Source organism: Crocodylus siamensis, chromosome 7 (genome assembly GCF_052110815.1).
Source record: "Crocodylus siamensis isolate JL-2025a chromosome 7, ASM5211081v1, whole genome shotgun sequence".
NCBI lineage: Eukaryota > Metazoa > Chordata > Crocodylia > Crocodylidae > Crocodylus > Crocodylus siamensis.
This window is the reverse complement of record NC_143401.1, coordinates 95,238,007-95,260,203: the sequence shown is the minus strand read 5'-3', so window position 1 is coordinate 95,260,203 and position 22,197 is coordinate 95,238,007. Positions and strand designations below refer to the sequence as shown.

General features: G+C 46.9%; 1 protein-coding gene across 6 annotated transcripts in view; it reads right to left on the bottom strand.

Moving 5' to 3' along the window:
- Positions 1-454: 454 nt before the first annotated feature.
- Positions 455-22,197, bottom strand: part of STN1 (STN1 subunit of CST complex) — a 61,336-nt gene continuing 39,593 nt past the window's right edge. For 5 of the 6 annotated variants that reach the window (XM_090058050.1, XM_090058047.1, XM_090058048.1 and 2 more), the window contains 3 exons: positions 13,115-13,237; positions 11,758-11,830; positions 457-7,450 (listed from right to left, as the gene is read on the bottom strand). In XM_090058050.1, coding sequence (XP_089914176.1) covers positions 7,293-7,450; positions 11,758-11,830; positions 13,115-13,237 — 354 coding nt within the window. In that variant the 3' untranslated portion in view covers positions 457-7,292. Of the gene's footprint in view, positions 7,451-11,757; positions 11,831-13,114; positions 13,238-22,197 lie in introns of all 6 variants that reach the window. The other variant, XM_090058052.1, reaches the window with a different exon arrangement.

The window sequence follows — 22,197 nt, the reverse complement described above, 5'->3', positions numbered from 1 at the left end:
AGAAGCAGGCTGGAACAAGAGTTGGCTACAAGTGTATTCAGGGCTTGTTGTACCAACTTAATTGGCATCATGCTGTTTAGCACTTCTATGTTTGCAGAGAATTATTCCTTGGGGTTATTTTTTCTGCTAGCAAATTCCTTTGCTCTTGGCTGTATCTTTATTTTGCTAGTCAATATGAGCATGTTAGCTTGGGCTTGTCTCAACCTGTATGCCATAGTTATTGGGCTAGTCCATGCTACCACACTAGTTATATGCAGGACTGTAACACTGCCCATTAAAGCTGCCTCCCATTTTAAAGCTCCATCCAAGGTTTACAATTTTGTCAGATTTTAACCATTTTGACAGGAATCTCCTATGCTGCACACCTTCCTGAGGCTGACTTCTCTTAGAAGGTTTCCAACAAAACCGTTCAGCCATTTCTAAAATAAAACCCGGGGGGACAGTGGGGGAAAGAAATATTTTTTTCCATGATAATTACTAATGCCCTTCAGGACACTTGTGTCTCCAGACCTTGGGATAAGTTAGGGGTTTACCAGAGTGGAAGCCAGGGTCCAAGCCAAGCATGAGTCCAAGTTCCAGACTTTTCAGCAAAGGGTCAAGACAGGGTCATGATCAGAACAAGTAGTAAATCCAGTTGCGAAAATCCAAGGCAGCAAGGAGATGTAACCAAAATTGGAGCAGAAAGGCCATAAGCAGCAGCACCTGCAGGAAGTAGGAAGGTTTTACAGCCTTTCAGTCAGGGGCTCTGTCCCAGTGGTCTGCCCAAGCCATCTGGTCCCCCACTGGGGACACCATGGGAGGGTCCAGGCTGAGCTGGGACTGGCCTTTGGCCTGCTGCCTGGTGGCACTGTGGCCTGGGCTTCTGCCTGTAGGTGTCAAATGTTTGGGTTCAAACCCCAGGGGTCCTGACAAGGGGAAACAGGATATTTCCTGATGCCACAGGATAAGTTTCTCTTTGACTTAATAGGTAGGTTGTCAGTATTATTTCCACCATATTTCTCTCTCCTACCCAATTAAGAATAATTTTCCCAGGGATCAGTCCCGGGGCTGGTTTTCTTCAATATCTTCATCAGTGACCTGAAAGATGGGACAGAGGGAACCCTCAGCAAGCCTGCAGATGACACCAAGCTGGGGAGAGTAGTAGATAGGTTGGAGGGTAAAGCTAGGATTCAGAGAGATCTCCACAAATTGGAGGACTGGACCAAAAGAAATCTCATGAGATTCAATAAGGATAAGTGCAAATTCTTGCGCTTTGGATGAAACAATCTCATGCACCGGTGCAGGCTGGGGACTGACAGGCCTGGCAGCAGCTCTGCAGAAAAGGACCTGGAACTGACAGTGGACAAGAAGCTGTATAGGAGCCAGCAGTGTGCCCTTGTTACCAAGAAGGCTACTGGCATATTAGGCTGCATTGGTAGGAGTGTAGTTAGCAGATGAAGGGAGCTGATTATTTATTCAGCACTGATGAGGCCACATCTGGAATTCAGTGTCCAGTTTTGGGTACCCCACTGCAGAAAAGTTGTAGACAAACTGGAGAGTGTCCAGCAGAGAACAACAAAAATGGTTTGGTGCACAACTTCTGAGGAGAGGCTGAGGAAACTAGGCTGATTTAGTCTGGAGAAGAGAAGACTGAGGGGAGATTTGATAGCAGCCTTCAACTCCCTGCAGGAGGATGGAGCTAGACTGTTCTCAGTGGGGGCAGGTGACAGGACAAGGAGCAATGGGCTCAGGCTGCAGCAAGGGAAGTTGAGGTTGGATACTAGGAGAAACTCTCTCACTAGGAGGGTAGTAAAGCACTAGGACAAGTTATCCAGACAGGTTGTGGCATATCTCCATCCTTGGAGGTTTTTAAAACTCAGGTAGACAAAGCCTGGTCTGGGATGACGTAATTGGGGCTGGTCCTGCTTTGAGCAGGGGGTTGGACTAGATGTGACCTCCTGAGGACACTTCCAACCCTAACTGTCTATGATTTTATGATATACTAATGAAAGATATGGGATCATATCCCCGTTTCTTGTACCTTAGCACCTAACATGTCACACTTCCTTTTTGTATCGCAACTACCAGCCAAGGATTTCTAGCTTTAGTTTAAAACATCCATAAAAATGAGATCTTACAACCATTCTGCAATGTGGAAAAGGCCTATTTTACCTTATTTTATAGAGAGGAAAAGCGAGGCTTTGTCTGCAACAAAGCCTAAAAGATAACCCTGATTTCCTAGCCCCTCATCCTCTGTTTAGCTACAAAACCATCCTTCCTTTCAATATTTTTGGCAGGTTGAGAGTGGACAGAATCTGACAATAAAACTTTGGGGTTGATATCCTTCTTTTGTAAAATGGAATTTCCTGTATTTTTGTTCAAATCCTGTCTCCTTCATAGAAAGCTTTATACCTTATTTTCATAGGCAGATTAAATAGCCACTGACCCTAAACTCAAGGCCAAGCTAGTGGAGTGCCAGTCCTTTTGCTCCATGCTTGCTTGCTCTGCAAGAACAGCCTAACTCTACTTCCAAGTAATGCCCTTCTGCATGTCCAGGGACTAGAGGTTTAGGGGCACACAGCATCATCCTTTGTTTCCCTCCAGAAAGGTGGTCAACTTCAATTTCCATAAAGAGTCAACAGCAGAGGACTTTTACCCACTTTTTAATTTTAGTTCCCAAGCACCAATTTCCATGGAGACAGACCACCCGAGACAAGGTAAAAACGCTGACTGTTTTAAAAATCCATTTCACTTACCTGACATAACTGTTGCTATGGAAACAGACCAGCCATCTAGTTTTGCCCCAGCAGGAATTCCTGCTCGTCAATTCTACTTCAAACTGCTACATTCAAAGGTCCTAAATGGGTTATTAATAGTTATATGCAACCTAACCTGGTTTTCATTAAAGAAAAGTAACAAAAAACATTTTCATTAAAGTCCTTCCAGTTATTAGGCCTGCTCCAAACTTAAGTTTTCCCTGTATGGTTATTTTTGTTAGAGGAGTAGAGTTTTTTGTAAATCTAGTTATACCAGTAAAAGTCCTTAGGTAGGCAAAGTCAGCCCTGTAATAATGTGACTTTTACCTGGACAATACATGCGACTATAGCCCAGAGATACCCAGACCAGGAGGTAAATTAACCAATGCTGAGCTTATTCCATGATGCTATGGCCAGACTACGCATGCATTAACGTGCTTCAGATAATGTACATCAAATCTGGTACCCCCATGGTGAGGTAGTAAGAAAATGCATATTAGCCTGTCTTAATGTGCATTAACTAAAGAGCATAGGACACTTTTACATGTACTCTGGGGGTGGGTGGGAGTGACGCTTTAATTAGAGCAGCTGTGAGAGCCACGCTAATTAAAGCACCATTGTGTCTCGTGTATTAGCATCTTTGCGCTTCAAAATGGTGGTGGAAGTGCTTGAGCAAGCTTTAGTTCAACCACCCTTGTTGCCACTTTGAAGCACAGGGATGCTGACGTGGGAGGGTGCTGGAGCATGGTAATTACCATGCTCCAACAGACACGATTAATCGAGTCTGCTCCAACACACTATAATTGCAGTGCGTTGGAGCAGCCTCCACATTTGTGTGCAGGTACCCATGGTTTTTAAGTGACACTTAATGAGCATTAGCCTATTTTAGTTACCATACATTAAATAGCACTTTTTAGTGATGCTTTAATACACACTAAAACAGGCTAACATGAATTAAAGCACCCACTGTTATCAGTATCCCAAGCCAGCACATTTAAAGCCATGAAAGTGGAGCCAGTGGGACAGCCTTCCATCTTCAGCTCCCTCTGTGCAAAAATGAAATTTATTTCCTACCTATGGGGACTTTTTACCATCTTGTACCATCTATACTTTTCCCAGAGCCTGACAAAGGGGCTTTGATCCTGAAAAGGACAATTTTCTTATGATTTCCCATTTGGTCTAATAAAAGGTATCATTTTGGAACCAAGAGTTCTAGTTTTTTGTATGTCTTCTCATCTAAGACCAACACATCTACCAAGTACACCTCTAAGTCAGCCCACTAACTCATATCAAAATTAGGAATGACCCCATCTTCAGCAGAATTATCCATAAGTTGAGTAACTTGCTCTAAGGACATACCCTTCTGCTTCCCTGTTAGATTGACCAAGGGAATGATTTACAAACACAATGCATCAATACATGCTGCTAAACCAAGTTCTAGTAACTGGATCTTCCAAATCTTACCTGCTTTTCTTTGGAGAGACCCTCCTAGCCCACCTTCAGGGCTTTGTTACTAATGCCCTTCAAATTGCACAAGAAATGAATGGGGGAATCAGAAAGACTTGAAAACAGTGCCTGTGCTTACACAAGACACAGCTCAAAAAATAGGCACTTGGGCTTCCAGGCAACCTCTCCCTGAGAATCAGGCATTTCAGAAGTCAAGGCAAGGATAATCAAAGGCCCAGACATTGATCACAAGTGCATAACTAATGCAGTACACAAAGCTTCCCCATCCTATACCCAACACAAGCTGCATCAGTACAGCTCGCATAATAAAGTCCTTTCACGGGGTTCAAGTTTATTTTAAAATCAAGGCTCAACATGAAGCAAATCCAGACAAGCGCTCTCCCCTCTCAGGCAGAGATAACTGGTGATTAGCATGTGATGTACCTGTCATGAAGGAGTAGATGGAATCCAACCACTTTCCCCCAAAACTCTCCCCCACACATACCCAACACATTTCTCCTAGGACAACAGCAATTGAATTGTTACCACTAGATGAGGCTGAAACTAAATATCCCTAACCATCTCTTAGCTTTTAAAAGAGGAACTTTTTTAGAGCAGCTATAATTAAACCTGAGTTTTTCTCCTATTTTATTGACTCACAACCTGTCACACTATGCTTCTGAGTCAGCCATTCTTATAAGAGAAAGTATCAAAACTATCTAGGAGACTTTACTAGCCTTCCTCTTGCATCTCTTCCTAAGCAAGCACATCTTTTTGCACCTGTCTGGACACATGCCGATTGAGCTCTGGGGAAGGGGTATATAATGCTGAATGACAAATGGCAAGAATACTAGGAATAGCTGCTGGAAAACTGGTTGTCAGACCCCACAGTAGATAGGGAAGCAACAGGTGAAGTAGTGAGTCATACATAGCTTTATACTCAGGACAGATGCACCGTCGCTGCCTTTAAGGCTAAGTTTGAATGCAAATACCATATATTTCTTCATGCTTGTTAGTTCACTTATATCCTACTTGAGCTATGTCTTGGAACGAAGTCTATAATGGAACATCAAGCTGCAGACATAATACACACACTGCCTACTTGGCCTTCTCTCTTTATCTTTGTGGTTTATTTTGGTCTGCTTTGATGACCCTTATAGGGCAGAGGGGGTGTGTGCAAAATGTGGCCCAGGGGCCAGATACACCCCACCAGGCCATGCTATCCAGCCCACGGGGCCCCTAAAAAGTTTAGAAAATTAATATTTATCTGCCCTGAGCTGGCTGTCATGCAGCCCTCAATGGCTTGCCAAAACTCAGTAAGCAGCCCTCCACCCAAAATAATTGCCGGTCCCTGTTATAGGGCTTTACCACTCAATCTGGTTCTTCGGAGTCCTATAGAGGAGAGGAGACAACAAAGAGAAGTCTTATGGAAGAGAAGGGACAAAAGAGAGAAGTCACATTCAGTACTTTCTAATATTTCCAAGTTAAGTGCTTTTCCCTTTGTTACAAAGCACAAGCTGTTTCTGGGCTACGCAGATTCTGCACACATAGGTACCAACAGTTATCAAAAATGCCATCATCTGTCTGCATAGCATAAAGGCTGTGTTCCCTCCTGTTGGATGGTGACCTGGGTCAACGTGATACATGTCTGTTTGATTTATAGACTAGGTTGCTGCCACTGTCTACATGGGAACTTCAGCCTTTTTTTTAAAGCAAGCCCCTACATGATGTAGACTGCAGTAACCCATCTAATTTATAGCACCAGCCACCAAGGGCAGGTTACTCCTTTGTTCTACTCACACTTTTTATATGAGTTAGTGGGCTGACTTAGGGGTGAACTTGGTAGATGTGTTGGTCTCAGACAAGAAGACATACAAAAAACCTACAACTCTTGATTCCAAAATGATACCTTTTATTAGACCAAATGGGAAATCATAAGAAAACTGTCCTATGTAATAAATACAACCAGGCTTACAGGTTTAAATATTGAATGGCAGTAGTAGGTGAACTTTGGCATTCAAGAAGTTAATTATTCTTGATCAAAATGTCTTACCCATCATCACTCTTAATGCTAGCATTCTTCCAGTGTTATTCCAGAGTCTGCAGTCCCATCCAGGCACAGTTATGGGACATCTGCATTCCTGTTGCAGCTGAGAAAGCCAGAACAGGCAAAAGCCTAAGAAGATGGGGGAGATGAGGGATCCTGTTTGGCTATCATAGCTTTGACATGCTGTTTTCCAGAACCCCTGCTTTCATTATTCGCTATCCATAATATCCATTGCTATTGCAGAAAGTAACACCTGATTTATGAAAACAGAAGAAAGATTTGGGTCAGCCAATACTTGCATTTACAGAGCACACAATATGCTGAGAGATGCAAAGATGTTTTACAAGTCACAGGCTTTGTCATTTATTGGCAGCATTAGCTGGGGACTTGAGACCCCACTCGTGGATTGGACACTATTGTCCCCAAACCTCTCCTTCGGGGGTGGCTTCACAATGGAATACACACAGACATGCTGAGACATGGAACAGACAGCTGGGTACAGTGCATGCAAGGTCATTATCAATGTATTTAAAAAGAAGTAAAAGGATGTGTAAGCATGACATTGGTCTGCTAACCAGCAACATGATTCCTGAGAACAGGCTACTACAACCAGTGTTCTCTTTTGGGCTGGTAGGACGTACGCACAGACGTGCTATCTGACTGCACTCCTACGTGGTGCTAGAATCAAGGAATGACAACTACCCCCATGGAGTTCCTCCCCAACTTCACAATGTCGCTCCTTCAGGGAGCCTGCGTCTACTAGGCTATGGTAGATGCAGCTGGGCCAGATAAGGCACAGCTTTTGCTGTTCCACAGTTCTTATATATTCTAGTTCCTGAAATAGAAATCTGCGAGGGCTTTAAAGCAATGTGTACAGCTTGTCCTTCCCGGGAACCAGGTGGGACAAATGGCACTTTGCCTCCTAAAATGCTGTCTTCCTTTGGTTTACTTCAGCCTAAGATGCACTTTTCCTTGCGTCTCAACTCCTGCTTCTTGGCAAAGTGATTATGGGGCCAAATTCTGTCCAGAGCCCAAGCAGACAGTCTATATCTTGTTTTCTTCCCTTAGAAAGCTGTGTAGTGCCTTTCCATAGTGCTGACAATATCGCTGTTGCTCTCCAACAGTTCCAGGACACGATGCATCACCTCCTGTGTCAGATAAGGGCTGTAGCTTTGCCGAACAGAATCCAGGACATGGAGGAAATGGCAACCCTTTTCAGCATCTGCAGAAACAGAGCAAAAATGCAGAAGCCAAAGGGTGGAAGACACCAAGTGAGGTTTCCAGTTGTTTCAGATCAACGATCAGGTAGGCTGGTTACACATATGCCACTAGATAAAAGGCTAGAGCAGAGACTGGGAAATATAGAAGGAAAAGGGTCCAGGGTCTGAGTTTACAATACTGACACTGGCAAAGACTCCCACTTCACTGGGAAATCTCAGCATCAAAGCTAAAAAAAAAAAAATCATCATGAGAACATGAGCGAGTCTTAGCAACAAGGCTACTGGAGAAGACAACAAGCTTAGATATATGAGGACACATTTTAATGGTCTTGATGGTTATAGGGTCCTCACAGTCCCTACAGCTCCCTTTCACTCTGCTGAGAAGAAAGCAAGTGAAACTGGACTGAGCTTGAAGCACCTAAGGAGAGCTATTTAGACAAACCAATGCAACTAAACTAGTAGTGATTCTTTATCCAATGCTGACATCTTCTGGCCAAACATTTGCAGTTCATCAATTCTGTATATTCAAAGCATGGACCCCTGAACCAAGAGTTTTAGAGTTTTCCAACCGTTCACACTTAGCACATACAAAAGCACAAGGTTCTCTTCTGAGCTTAGCGACCACAAAAAAAGCTAAAGCTGGAGTGCAGAGGAACTACAGCTCCCAAAACAGCAGGGGCTGTGCCCATTTTCCCCAATTCCAGAAGGTCTGGAGTCTGCTGCTGGAATAAGTCATCCTTTTAAGTACAAGAAGCAGAGTTGTGAAGGTGACTATTGTGTGGCTGCTCTAAGAAGTCAGCTAATGGTTCCTACACAAAAGGTACTATTTTAGATAGTGTAGTGCAGTGCTATATAGAGCATTAACTACTGGTACCTTGAATTGGACCCAACTTTCTATGGGGAGTCAGTGCAGTGAGTAGAACAAAGGAGTAACCTGCCCTTAGTGGCTGGTGCTATAAATTAGATGGGTTATTGCAGTCTACATCATGTAGGGGCTTGCTAAAAAAAAAAAAAAAAAGGCTGAAGTTCCCATGTAGACAGTGGCAGCAACCTAGTCTATAAATCAAACAGACATGTATCACATTGACCCAGGTCACCATCCAACAGGAGGGAACACAGCCTTTATGCTATGCAGACAAATGATGGCATTTTTGACAACTGTTGTTACCTATGTGATGGCAGCATGCCCTTCAAAAAAAAAAAAAAGAAAAAGAAAAAGTTTCCTCTTCCTTCTTGAGTTCAGTTTTTCTTTACATGCTCTTGTCAGGCAGGTGAGACCAGCAGCTATTACAGTAGTACTCTCTCATGATCAGAACTAAGAAGTACACAGCTGTAAGTCATTTGCCCAATATTGACATTTGATAGACCAGGGGTGGGCAAAATATGGACCATGGACCAGATCTGGCCCACCAAGAGATTTTATCTGGTTTGTGGCAGGTCTCTGCCTACATGGCCCAGGCGCAGGAGGAAGCCTGGGCTGTGGTACATGAGGTTAGTATTTCTGCCTTCAGGCACATGGTGGGGTGAGGGTGGCACAGCAGCCAGACTCTCTTCTCAGCTACCACTGCCAGTCCACCCTGCATCCGCCACTGGGAGCACTTGAAGGAGAGGGTGGGTGGGCAGAGTCTCTCAGGACCTGAGCAGGCAGCAGCATGGAACCAGCACCCATTTGCAGAACATGCAGGGAGTAGATCACAGCTTTGCCCTGGGCCCTGGCCCTGTGCTGTCACCGCCCCATGATTCCTGACCCCACCCACCTGTCCCGCTCCTCATGTACCCACAGACCCATCCCATCTGCCTGGCCAAGCACATCCTGCCCACTGGAGTCCCAGGATGTTCTCCATGGAGACCCTGCCTGCCCGTCCTCTCCATCCAGCAGTGGGTGTGGGGTGGACTGGCAACAGCAGCCAGCCAGAGTCCAGCCACTGTCCCACCCTGCCGCATGCTTGGGGATGACAGGACTGCCCACACATGCCATGACCTAAGCTGCTCCCCACACCTGGGATGGGTGGGGCCAAGAGTCCCACTACAAACCAGATAAAAATCCCTTGGCAGAAAGCCAGATCCAGCATGCAGGCCATATTTTACCCACCCTGATGTAGATGCTGACAACCTGGCTGATAAAACACAAGCTTGGTCTTCAATTGAGCATACAGGTACAGTACAGAAGACTAGGGGACCAACCAGTTTCTCTTGGCCAGACCTCCATTTTGTAACTCCTTTCCTGAACAAGCTTTGACAACTCTCTCACTGTGTTTAAGTCCATGCCAAGCTGGTCTCTCAAAGAGTCTTTGTTGCAGACTGAATCATATTGGATTAGAATTAATTTTGTGGACCAAGACTGTTACTCAAGCATATTCCAGCAAGTCTTGCAGCACCTCAGTTAATCATGTTCTAGAATTTGCATATTATCATATGCATTTGTTAGCTTCAGGCAAGTGGTTTATGATTTATCATTTATCACTTACAAACTAACCAAACAAGAAAATTTACCTTTCAAGTTTGCAGAGAGGTAACCTTAACTGATAGGAAAGAAGGAAGTTCCCAATGTTTATAGTCCTCTAACTCACAAAATATGATCTTTCTTTTGAGGTATTAAACTCTAATAATTAGAGACTTCAAGTCACCTCACTCAAAATCTTCTTGCATCAGAATCCAAAGAGGTCTGTTTGGTTTACCACTTTGCCACTAGAGAGCATCTGAGAGCTGGTATCAAGTACCCTAAAGGTACATCTTGTCAAACACTGAACCCCAAGTTATTTTAGTACATAGCTACTTTATGTGGCTATTTCTGATCTGGTTTCCAATAGAATGCCAGGCTTTCTGATTTATTACATGACTTTTTTTTTTTTTTTTTTTTTTTTTTTTTTTACTGTCAGTGACTATTATCCAAACAATCCCAGCAAAAACCATCAGTGATGGAAGCAGGATCTGAAAATTGGGGATGCCCTTTACAATACAGTGTGTGAAGCTTTTGTATCAAAAAGTTAGCCTGTAATACAACAGATTATTCCACATAACTCAAGAAAACAAATCCACTGTCTTTCTTAAACCCAGCCACCAAGCATTTTCCAGCTGTAAACACATCAGCTCTAACACCAAGCAGAAGCCTATATAGAGATGACTGACTTCCAAGGAAAATGCAAGTGTTTCAGCCCTCCTGTGTACTCTGCCCCAGAAGTAGCTGCATTTCATTAACGAGTGAACAAGTGATCCCACTGTCATCTGCTGGCAAAGGCTACAGCAATGTACTTTCACTATAAGATGAGATGCTGAAAGTCAAATCCAAGCCACTGCTGTGACTAAGACAGATGCAGCTCATTATTTTAGAGCTGTGCATGACCATTCCTAAGAAGTGGATTTAGTTAGCTTACACTTCAGTTTTTTCCTCAGGGCCACATAAGACCCTTACAGAGTAGTGACCCTCAACCAGGGTGCCACAGCAGCCTAGGCTGCAGTGAGATCCTTTCAAGGTGTTGCAGGGTGCCATGCAATATTAGTGCTATTAGGGGTCCAGACATGATTCACATGATAAACCCAGAGATTCCAAGTAGGAATCCATATAGTGCCCTGCTGTGGACCAAGTTCTTTGCAACAAAAAAACTGCTTGAATATATTTTTATAGTAAAAAAAAAAAAAGTGAAAATGAAGAGCTGGCATTTTCTGAGGAGCCTCAAGTCTATCAAGGAGTGCCTTGCATCTAAAAAGGTTGAGAACCACTGATATAGAGGATGGCTTAGCTCTACATCCCTTGGAATTTAGCTACTGACTTCAGTGGAGACAAGGTCTTCATTCTATAGGCATAGGTGGGACTTAATTTATGTCTATGACTAAGGCACAAGAGTCACTTTTGCTCACAGCATTTCTATGATCAATCTTTCAAGACGACATCTCACTCCATTCTGCCACTATTGTGCTGTTTTCCTTCCTCAGACCCAGCTGGCAAGGTTTGCTATTTATTTAGTGACCACCCGCTAGCGGCTGACCTAACCCTGTTAAGACTCTGTTCCTTCCAAAATGTAAATCCTCCACTGGAGCCAGGCCCAAGACTCCAGTTTTTTTCAATGGCTGTTTGCTTAAAATTGAAGACTCATACTGCCTACCTAACATGCCTACCAGTTCCTGCCCTCAGCACAGCTCTGGGCCTGCTCTGCACCTAGGTGTCTAACTACAGAAAGAAGCATGAAAAAGAGATAGGCATAAACTTGGGAGTAAAAGGAAGTGAAAGCTGTAATCCAGAGGCAGGAGGAGATAAGTTGCCTGTGAGGCACCAGTGCTTCGTTAGAGACCTGACCATGTGAATACTCACGCCTTGGTTTTTGGCAGTCTGCTTTGATGATGTCAGTGGTCATTCGATGCAGTTCCTTGTCATGGTCAGTCACCTGGAAGACACAAGAGAAAGCAGGGATTCACAGGTGCCTACCGCACAACATGCACATTGTTACAAGCAGATCATTAAAAATCCTATGCCAAGCTAACATAACCAAGGCACACCTTTGCGCTTGTGCTACACTAAGAAAAAAAATGACAGTAAACATTATCTTAGGGCTAACTAAACAGCATGAATAATTTATAGGAATGACATATGAGCATCAGTCACAAAGGAGAGGGAGGGATACAGTACAGGAATGTAGAGTGATCAAAGGCACTGCTGGAAATCCCATGGAGAACAGGCATTGTGCTGCCACTCCCAGCTCCAACTATATTAAACCCAACGGAGAGTAGTACCCTTTACATTCACACAACGACGCAGCCCCCCAAGGACCACTAGAGTGTTAGCTTGCATCTCCTTTCCGCTAGCATCCAGGGTGGTCTCTGAGCAGATGGGCACACACATTAAGTGTAGGGAAGGAGTATGGAGTTGATTGCCACTGGCCACCAGACAGAGGCAGCAGCTGTACAGCTAATGCTCTCACAAATGTACACGTGCACACACACGCACAAAAGAGTACACCTACTGCAGCTGCACTGGTAATGAGCACCAGTGATGCTTCCTGAGCATACAGATTGACCCTATTAGGCCAACCTTCCCCTTCTGAAACTATCTTGCCGCTTCTGGGGCTACACTACACAGCCACACTCCAGAGTGCTTCCTGCTGGTAGTACAATCATAGCATCCAGCTACACATCTTCCCAAGCACAACTCCACAGGCAGATCCAAGGGGGGTGCATGCACATCCTGCTTTGATTCCCAGTCCACCAAAAGATTAAAACCAACTGCCTGGCAGTGGCAGCAACATTTCTAGTCAGGCAGTGCTGGGGGTGTGTCACTTCACTTCATAGCTCATTAACACCTACCTGATCCCTTCTAAATGCTTCATCCCACAGGTGTTAATGACCGTCTCATCTTTTTAATAGTCTTGATGTTCCACCAATCAAACTATAGTTTGTTCTCCATTCTCCTGTCTCTTAGTTGCTCCTGGTAACGAACCTCCTATTTCACAGCTCTGCAGATGGTTTTTAACTCATCCCAATGAAGTTACATTTGTTTTTGCTTCAATCTTAAACTGAATAATATAGCCCTAGGCCCATAGCATATTAGTAAACCTTCTAGATTATTTTTAATTGGAGAAAAAGGTGTCATTTTGTATGTGATGATGCACCTCGCCATCTGCACCCCCCTTTTCAAAGTTCTAGATCCACCCATGTGCAGTTAATTTCCTTACGTGATACAGGTCTCTGGAACATTTTGATTTCTGGAAAATGACACCTTTGTCTTGCAGCACCTTTATTGCTTCCTTGAATGCACTGTGAATCAGCTTGGAGCGGGGTTCATTTTCTGAATCCATCTGGGTGAGAGAAAGGAACATGGAAGGTGTAAAATCCAGGCCTTACTGAAGTCAGCTTAACAAGGGCCAGGATTTCACCCAGTATTAAGGCAGATATTTTTGTCAGGTCAAAAATCCACAGATCACTTCATTAAAAATCTCAGGCTTGTAGGAAGTAGGAGACGCTCAAGTCTTTGCTGTTATGAAAAGAAATGCTCCAGTCACTTACTGCCTCCCTTATATTTTCTGAAATAGCTGCCACATAGAGGCCTCTTTCTTCTTTTCAAATGATGCAACTCACATGACTACTCTAAAGCTTACAGAGTATTTGATTTTTTGGCTAATTAGAAATATACACTTAAAAAGGGGAGGCAGCTGAGATCGAATGTCTTTGCCTGATCTAAGAGCTGCAGCCAGGGCTGAGAGAAGCAATATTACAAGAGAGGGAAACACTGATTACATGAGAGGAAAATGAAGGGAGAAAGATGCCTAATAAAACCAGAGCTCTGGGAGGAAAAATTGGGAGGTATGAAGGAAGTAAAAAGGTAATTTTTAAGGGAGGTTTGGGAAAAGGGGTCTGCCTTGAAGGAAAGTGACCCAAGAGCAAAAAGAGATAAGCAAGGAGGATCCTGTGGTGTGAAAGGCATGAGAATGGAGGGGTGTGTGCTGTACATGCAAGGAAGTATAGGTACTACTTAGCAAAAAAAAGGGGAAAGAAGGGAAAGGCCTGAAGTAAGAAAGCCAGGAAAAAGCAGGGCAAAGCTAATGAATGAATGAAATGGAGGGTAACAAATAGCAGAGGAAGAAGTTTAAGGTAAGGGTTGCATGGGTTGGTGAGGGCAAGAGCATGATCTAATCTTCTCCACTCACTCCATGCTACCTCATGCCCTACCCTCCCACTCTGGCCCCCTCTTTTTTTACTCCCTGGCTACTGAGAGCACCAGCTTTGGCACTGCAATTTACTCTTTGGACAGCAGGACAAAGCCAGCATCTCTCAATAGTGACTCTTCTGACCAACCAAGGAAGCACCTGAAGCACCTTGTGTGTATGAAATCAGTGGATATAGGTTGTAGGCATATTGATCGACAGGCAAAAGGACTCAGAACTTATGACAGAGGTGATCTTTTTTATTAGACCAATTAGATATTTGAAAAAAATATCCATTTTTTTTTTTATTTGCAAGCTTTCTGGCACACACACCCTAGGTGAATTTTCACTTCCAAAAATTTTTTTTTTGCAAATATCTAATTGGTTTAATAAAAGATATCACCCCTGCCATGAGTTCTGAAATCAATGGAGGGATTTGTGAGTTAAACGGGAAAGGCCTGGGCAAATATTAAGATTCTCACAGGAAAACACAGCCTGCTCTGAGATGGCAAAGAGCCCCTGCCCTCCTCCTAGCGCAAACGTTGGCATAAACCTCCAGCAAGAGGAGAAACTGCTGGTAGAGCTGTTATTGCTCAAGACTCTGATCAATTTTTAATGTGAAAGCAAAGAAACAGGGAATCAAAAAGAGAGGCAAAAATATCTCCAAAGGAGCATGATAATTATTCGGTTTGGTTTAATGCAGAGATCCTGTCAGCAGAGGGAGATAATTAAGAACCAGCTCCGCATGAGCTGACACATGCCTCAGCCTGGATGGATACTGAAAGGGAATTGCTAAGGATGTACACGGCGAGACTGATGGCGTGCGAGTAAACAAACAGAAGCAAGCTTTGGAGTCAGAAAACAAGCCAGCAGCCCCCCCTTATCAGTGCCTCTTTGACACCCCCCGAGCTTGTGTGCGGCAGCCTCGCAACAATAGCGCTCCTGCCCCTGCCATAGGCACAGGAGACTGTGGTGGCAGCAGGGGCATTGGCATCAAGAACCAGCCAGGTGTCTCTACAGCACGGCCCAGAATGCACCTCTGCCTCCCCGACCCTACAGGCAGGGCATGGTTTGGTAGTTTTCTTTGCCAAAGCAATTTCCTTTTCTTTGTGCCCTTTCCGCTTATCCGTGACATCTCTGCCAAAACTGGAAGTACTCAAGGGGGAAAAACATCACTATTCATATGTTTGTAAAAGTAAGCTAGTATCCTGCTGCGCCCCCTGCTCCCCCGAAGCCCCCCAGACACCCCCTCAGCAGCCGCAGAGCCCCCTGCTGACACCCAGCACAGCCGGAGATAAGCGGGCTCGTGGTGGGAAGGGGTTAACTCCTCGCTCCCTGGGAGGAGGCGGCTGCGTGGAGCCGGGTCAAGCCCCCGCCCAGGCCCCTACTTGGCCCAGCCCCCCAGGGAGCCACACGACCGGAGCCGCGCGACCAGGCTGCGTGAACAGGAGCTCGAGTTAGCGCAGAGTTCGCGCAGGAGAGGGCAAGGGAGGGCACGAGACCCTGCCTGCGACCCCCCCCAGCCGTAGCCAGCCTACCAGAGGCATGACACGGATGGGCACACGCCGTACCCTGAGGGTCCCCTCGGGCTCTGCGGCCTCTCCACTGGGCACCTCAGAGACAGCCACCCAGACGGAGCCCATGGTCCCGGGCTCCACGCAGACGGAGCCCCTGACTCCTGGCTGCGGGGGCTGCCTGTCCCTTTTTCAGGCTCTGGGGCCCGGGAGCATGGCCCCCTCCCCTTGCGGGGTCTGCTCCCTACTGGGGTCTCTGGCGTGCCAGCTGGAGGAGCTCCAGGCCACAGTCCAGAGACTGCGTGCCATCAGGGACTGCGAGCAGGAGATAGACTCCTACTGCCAGGCCCGGCTCCCCCGGGAGCCGCAGGGTTGAGCACCGTCTCCCTCCAGGACCAGGGAGGAGTCTGGGACCTCCCGCTCTGCCCAGTCAGGGGCATGGACCAAGGTGGTCAAGGGCCCCAAGGCCTGCCGCACCCAGGCCCCCCCCTCGCCGGAGCTTAGCAACAGGTTCGCACCCCTTGCAGCCCCGGCAGAGCCCACGCAATTGCCGGCTCCCGCAGGCAACCCAGGCTCAACCACAGCTACTGGCCCCGCTCTCCCCAAGACAAAGCATAAGGTGTTTGTTGTGGGAGACTCCATCCTGCGGGGCACCGAGGGGGCGATCTGCCGCCCCGACCCCTTAGCCCGGGAAGTCTGCTGCTTCCCGGGGGCCCGCATCCGAGACATTGCGGAGAGGATCCCGCAGCTCCTCCGGCCCACAGACCACTACCCCATGCTCCGTATTCATGTGGGCACCAATGACACGGCTCGGAGCACCCCCAGCCAGGTCATGAGGCGCTACAGGGAGTTGGGAGCGGGGCTTAGGGGTCTGGGAGCTCAGGTGGTGTTTTCCTCGATCCTCCCAGTCTCGGGCTGTGGGCTGAGGAGGGAGAGGAGGATCCATGCAGTGAACCAAAGACTGCAGAGCTGGTGTCATCGGGAAGGCTTTGGCTTCCATGACCACAGCCCGCTCCTCAGCAAGAGAGGCAGCGAGCTGCTGGGAAGAGATGGCCTCCACCTCTCCCCGCTGGGGAGGAGGCTCTTCTCAGCCGGGCTGGCTGACCTGCTCCACTGGGCTTTAAACTAAGCCCGCTGGGGGATGGGGGGACGACTGCCACTGCTGGCCCGCTGAGCAACCCTTGCAAAGCCAGCGGACCAACGCACTTAAGGGAGCCCACTCCTGCCCCGGCACAATCTGTGGGCAAGGCAAGAGCCCCCAAGGGGACACCTGCCTGCCTGTACACTAATGCCAGGAGCCTGGGCAACAAGCAGGACGAGCTCGTCCTCCTGCTCAGTGCAAAGAAATACGATGTCATTGGGATAACGGAGACCTGGTGGGACTCCACCCATGACTGGACCACGGGTACAGAGGGCTATACCCTGTACAGGAGGGATCGTGCTGACAAAAGGGGCGGGGGGGTAGCTCTATGTGAAGGAAAGCTACATGTCCCTGCAAGCTGATGTTGGCGACCGGCATGGACAGCTAGAGACCCTCTGGGTAAAAATTCGTGGGGAATTCGACACAGGGGACACAACGGTGGGAGTCTACTACAGACCTCCCACTCAAAGTCCCAAGCTTGACCAGGAGTTCGCCCGGGAACTGACTGAGGCCGCTTGCTCCAGGACCTTGGTTGTCATGGGTGACTTCAATTACCTGGACATCTCGTGGGAAGATCACTCAGCTAAATCTGAGCGGGCGCAAAGCTTTCTCTCGTGTGTGGATGACCTCTACCTGACTCAAGAAGTCTATGGGCCAATGAGAGGCAAAGCGCTGCTTGACCTGGTACTGGCTATGGGGGACGACCTAATCGGCGACCTAGTGATTGATGGGAAGTTGGGTGACAGTGACCACGAGCTGATCACCTTCACGATCCGCCGTAAAGCTGGCAAGTCAGTCAGCAACACAGAAATCCTTGACTTCAGAAAAGCCGACTTTGACAAACTCAAGAGGCTTGTCGGTCAGGCCCTCAGGGACCATGACCCCAGGGAGATGGGAGTTCAAGAAGAGTGGTTGCTTCTCAAGGAAGCGATCCTCAGTGCACAAGCTAAATCTATTCCAACACGGAGGAAAGGCAGCAAGAAGGCACAGCAGCCCCCCTGGCTCTCCAGGGACCTAGCGGACCTCCTACGGCTAAAAAGGAAAGCCTACAAAGGATGGAGGATGGGATTCACCTCCAAGGAGGATTATTCTGCACTGGTCCGGTCCTGCAGGGAGCAAACCAGGAAAGCCGAGGCTGCAACTGAACTCCAACTAGCTTCAAGCATCAAGGACAACAAAAAGTCCTTTTTCAGATATGTGGGGAGCCGGAGGAAAAGCAAGGGCAATGTTGGACCCCTGCTAAACCAGATGGGGCAACTGACAACTGACGCCCAGGGAAAAGCCAACCTATTAAATAGGTACTTTGTGTCAGTCTTTCATCAGTCCCATGGGACGCCCATGCCTGCTATGGGACAGGGAGATCTGGATGATGGGGATCCCCTACCCTCCATCAATGCTGACCTCGTGCAGGAACACCTTGAGAAGCTGGATACCTTCAAGTCAGCCAGCCCTGACAATCTGCACCCCAGGGTACTCAAGGAGCTGGCGAGCGTCATAGCCCAGCCCCTGGCACGGGTCTTTGAAAACTCCTGGCGCTCTGGTGTAGTGCCCGAAGACTGGAAGACGGCCAACGTGGTGCCGATCTTCAAGAAAGGGAGGAGAGTGGATCCGGCTAACTACAGGCCCATTAGCCTGACTTCTATCCTGGGGAAGATCTTAGAAAAGTTTATTAAGGAAGCCATCCTTGATGGACTGGCCCAGGCTAACATCCTAAGGGATAGTCAGCACGGGTTTGTTGCGGGTAGGTCTTGTTTGACCAATCTCATTTGCTTCTATGACCAGGTGACCTATCACCTGGACAAGGGAGAAGAGATTGATGTCATATAACTTGACTTCAAAAAAGCTTTCAATCTGGTATCCCATGATCACCTCTTGGCCAAACTGGCCAGTTGCAGCCTTGGCTCCACCACGATCCGCTGGCTGGGAAATTGGCTCCGTGGTCGGACCCAGAGGGTTGTAATCGATGGGAGTCACTCATCGTGGTGTCCTGTGACCAGTGGGGTCCCTCTCAAGGCTCTGTCCTGGGACACATCCTGTTCAACATCTTCATTAACGATGTGGACACTGGAGTCAGGAGTGGACTGGCCAAGTTTGCTGATGACACCAAACTTTGGGGCAAAGCATCCACGCCAGAAGATAGGCGGGTGATCCAGGCTGACCTGGACAAGCTCAGGAAATGGGCAGACGAGAACCTGCTGGTGTTTAACACCAAAAAATGCAAGGTTCTCCACCTTGGGAGAAAAAACCTGCAGCTTCCTTATAGGCTCGGCAGTGCTACGTTGGATAGCACTACAGAAGAAAGAGACTTGGGGGTCATCATTGACCACAAGATGAACATGAGCCTGCAATGCGATGCTGTGGCTAGTAAAGCGACCAAAACGCTGGCTTGCATCCATAGATGCTTCTCGAGCAAATCCCGGGACGTCATTCTCCTCTTGTGCTCGGCCTTGGTGAGGCCGCAGCTGGAGTACCGCATCCAGTTTTGGGCTCCACAATTCAAAAAGGATGTGGAGAAGCTTGAGAGAGTCCAGAGGAGAGCCATGCGCATGATCAGAGGTCAGGAAAACAGATCTTACGACGACAGGCTGAGAGCCATGGGACTCTTTAGCCTGGAAAAGCGTAGGCTCAGGGATGATCTGATGGCCACCTATAAGTTTATCAGGGGTGACCACCAGGATCTGGGGGAACATCTGTTCACCAGAGCCCCCCAAGGGATGACTAGGTTGAACGGTCACAAACTCCTGCAAGACTGTTTCAGGCTGGACATAAGAAAGAATTTCTTTACTGTCCGAGCCCCCAAGGTCTGGAACAGTCTGCCAGCGGAGGTGGTTCAAGCACCTACATTGAACGCCTTCAAGAGTAAATTGGATGCTTATCTTGCTGGGATCCTATGACCCCAGCTGACTTCCTGCCCTTTGGGCAGGGGGCTGGACTCGATCTCCCGAGGTCCCTTCCAGCCCTGATGTCTATGAAATCCGCACTCTGCCCATAAGGGTAATAGTAGGGAGAAAAAGAAAAAGTCAGAGGTTGAATAATGACTTCCCTAGTGTCACTTGTAGAATAACTGGCAGACCTTACAATATAAGCCACATGTCCAAACTGTCAATTCTGTATTTTAATTGCATCCTCTATGCTGAAAGGGCCTCACACTGCACAACAGGCTGGGACTTGCACAGCCAAGTACTCTCATTTTATACCTTAAAAAACAAACAAACCAAAAAACAAAACCTATTTCAATCAACAATAGATTAAGGAGAGGAGTGGTGCAAGAATCACTCTTTCTGCCTGGAGTGTTGAAGGCACATAATTATTGGCTCATCATGAGTCACAAGATACCCAGGGGGTGGCAAAGCGGTATAACCACATACACAGTATTATTCATGTGAAAAGCAAAGAAAGGTTTACATGTGACTGAGCCTTCACTTTGAACAGGTAACACCTGTTAAGGAGTCACTCCTACAAGACTTTATGACTGGCAAGTCTTCTCTTTTACAGTACTGTCTAAACAGCAGGCAGCAGATATATGTTGAGAAGCCAAAATAACAATGATGAATGACGAAGAATATTAAAAAACCCAAGCCCATAGTAAATATAAACAGCATTTTAAATTCCTACTGTATGTGTCATTACTGACTTTGGGATTATATTCAGCAGTCTGGAACGCACAATCCCAAATGATATGTCCAAACTAGTGATATACTACCAAGTGGAATGGATGTTATTAAAATAGTACACTGTTTAGCTTCATGATGGAGGAAGTGGATAAAAAAACTGTTTCACTCAGCAAGCTAAGCCACAGGGCACGATAAGACAGTGATTGTTCACTTCTAAGCCACAGCAAGGTTCTATTTAATCCAGTTCACGAACTAGATAGATCAAGGTATATAAATTGTTTCTGCTCAAAAAGGAACTAAATGCTTGTTCACACATCAAATCGAGTATTTAGCTGTGGTTAGGGCTGTCTTGGACTGGCTAAGTACTCGGAGACAGTTTTATCTAATGTTTGTTCATAATCAGCACTGCAGTATTTATCTTCTCTATGCCCAAAAGCCATTTGTTTCAGCAAAAGACAGGGGATGCGATAGAGCTTGGAACCAGAAAGGGCACTGCTTTTATGGGGAGGAGGTGTCCATTTGTTAAAAAGTGTTCTTTACCCAAAGGATTTGCTTTTTATTAACTCCTGCAGTGTATGAAATCCAAAGGGTTACAACTTTGTGCTAGACCACCGGGGTAAACTTTTTTGGCAGGCACATCACAAAGTAACCCCATATCCTCCTTAATTGGCACTCCAATCCCCTTCCCAATCTGCTGCTCTGCTTTCTGCTCCTTGCCCTGTCTCCTGCTGTGCTGTCTGTCCCCTCCCTGATCTGCCATGTGCCACACACACTGCTACACTGTGCCACTTGTGACATGTGCACTGCAGGTTGGCTATCCTCAGGCTAGAGTATGAGGAGCAGAAAAGGAAACAAATTATAAACCAAAATGTATAGCCACAATTGGAGTACTGTGTCCGGTTCTGGATGCTGCACTTCAAGAGGGCTGTGGCTAACATTGAGAGGGTCCAGAGGAGGGCCACTTGCATGGTCAAGGGGCAGCGGGGCAGGCACTACGAAGACAGACTAAAGGGCCTGAACCTATTCTGCCTGCACAAGAGAAGGCTGAGAGGTAATCTGATGGCCATTTACAAACTCACCAGCAGGGACCTGTGGGAATTGGGGGAGGCTCTGTTCCCTGGGCACCACCCAGAGTTACTAGGAATAATGGCCACAAATTGTTAGAGAAAAGGTTCAGGCTGGACATCGGGAGACATTACTTTACATACAGTTAGAGATGCCAGGCTCTGGAATGGGCTCCCAAGTGAAGTGGTGCTCTCTCCTAACTTGGGGGTCTTAGTTTCATAGTTTCTAGGGTCGGAAGGGACCTGAGCAGATCATCTAGTCCGACCTCCTGCCATGGCAGGAAATAATACTGGGGTCAAACGACCCCAGCAAGATGTTCATCTAACTTCCTCTTAAACATCCCCAGGGTAGGAGCCTGCACCACTTCTCTTGGAAGTTGGTTCCAGACCCTAGCCACCCTGACATCTAACCTAAACCTACCCTCTGCCAGCTTGTGACCGTTATTCCTGGTCACTCCTGGCAGTGCTCAGGAGAACAGTGACTCCCCCAATGCCTGCTGATCCCCCCTGACTAGTTTATAACAGGCCACAAGATCCCCCTCAGCCTTCTCTTTTGGAGGCTGAACAGGTTCAGGTCTCCTCTTCAAGAGGAGGCTGGACAGATATTTGGCAGGGGGTTGAACCTGATGATCTGTTTAGGTCCCTTCCAACCCTAAGCACTATGATACTATGATAATGAAACCAAGTCTTTAGTGTCTGAGCTAAGTGCAAAAAGTAAGCAAACAGGATGTGCTTGGGAGGTTCGATCTTCAGGCTTCCTGCATCATCCTTCAGTTTCAGA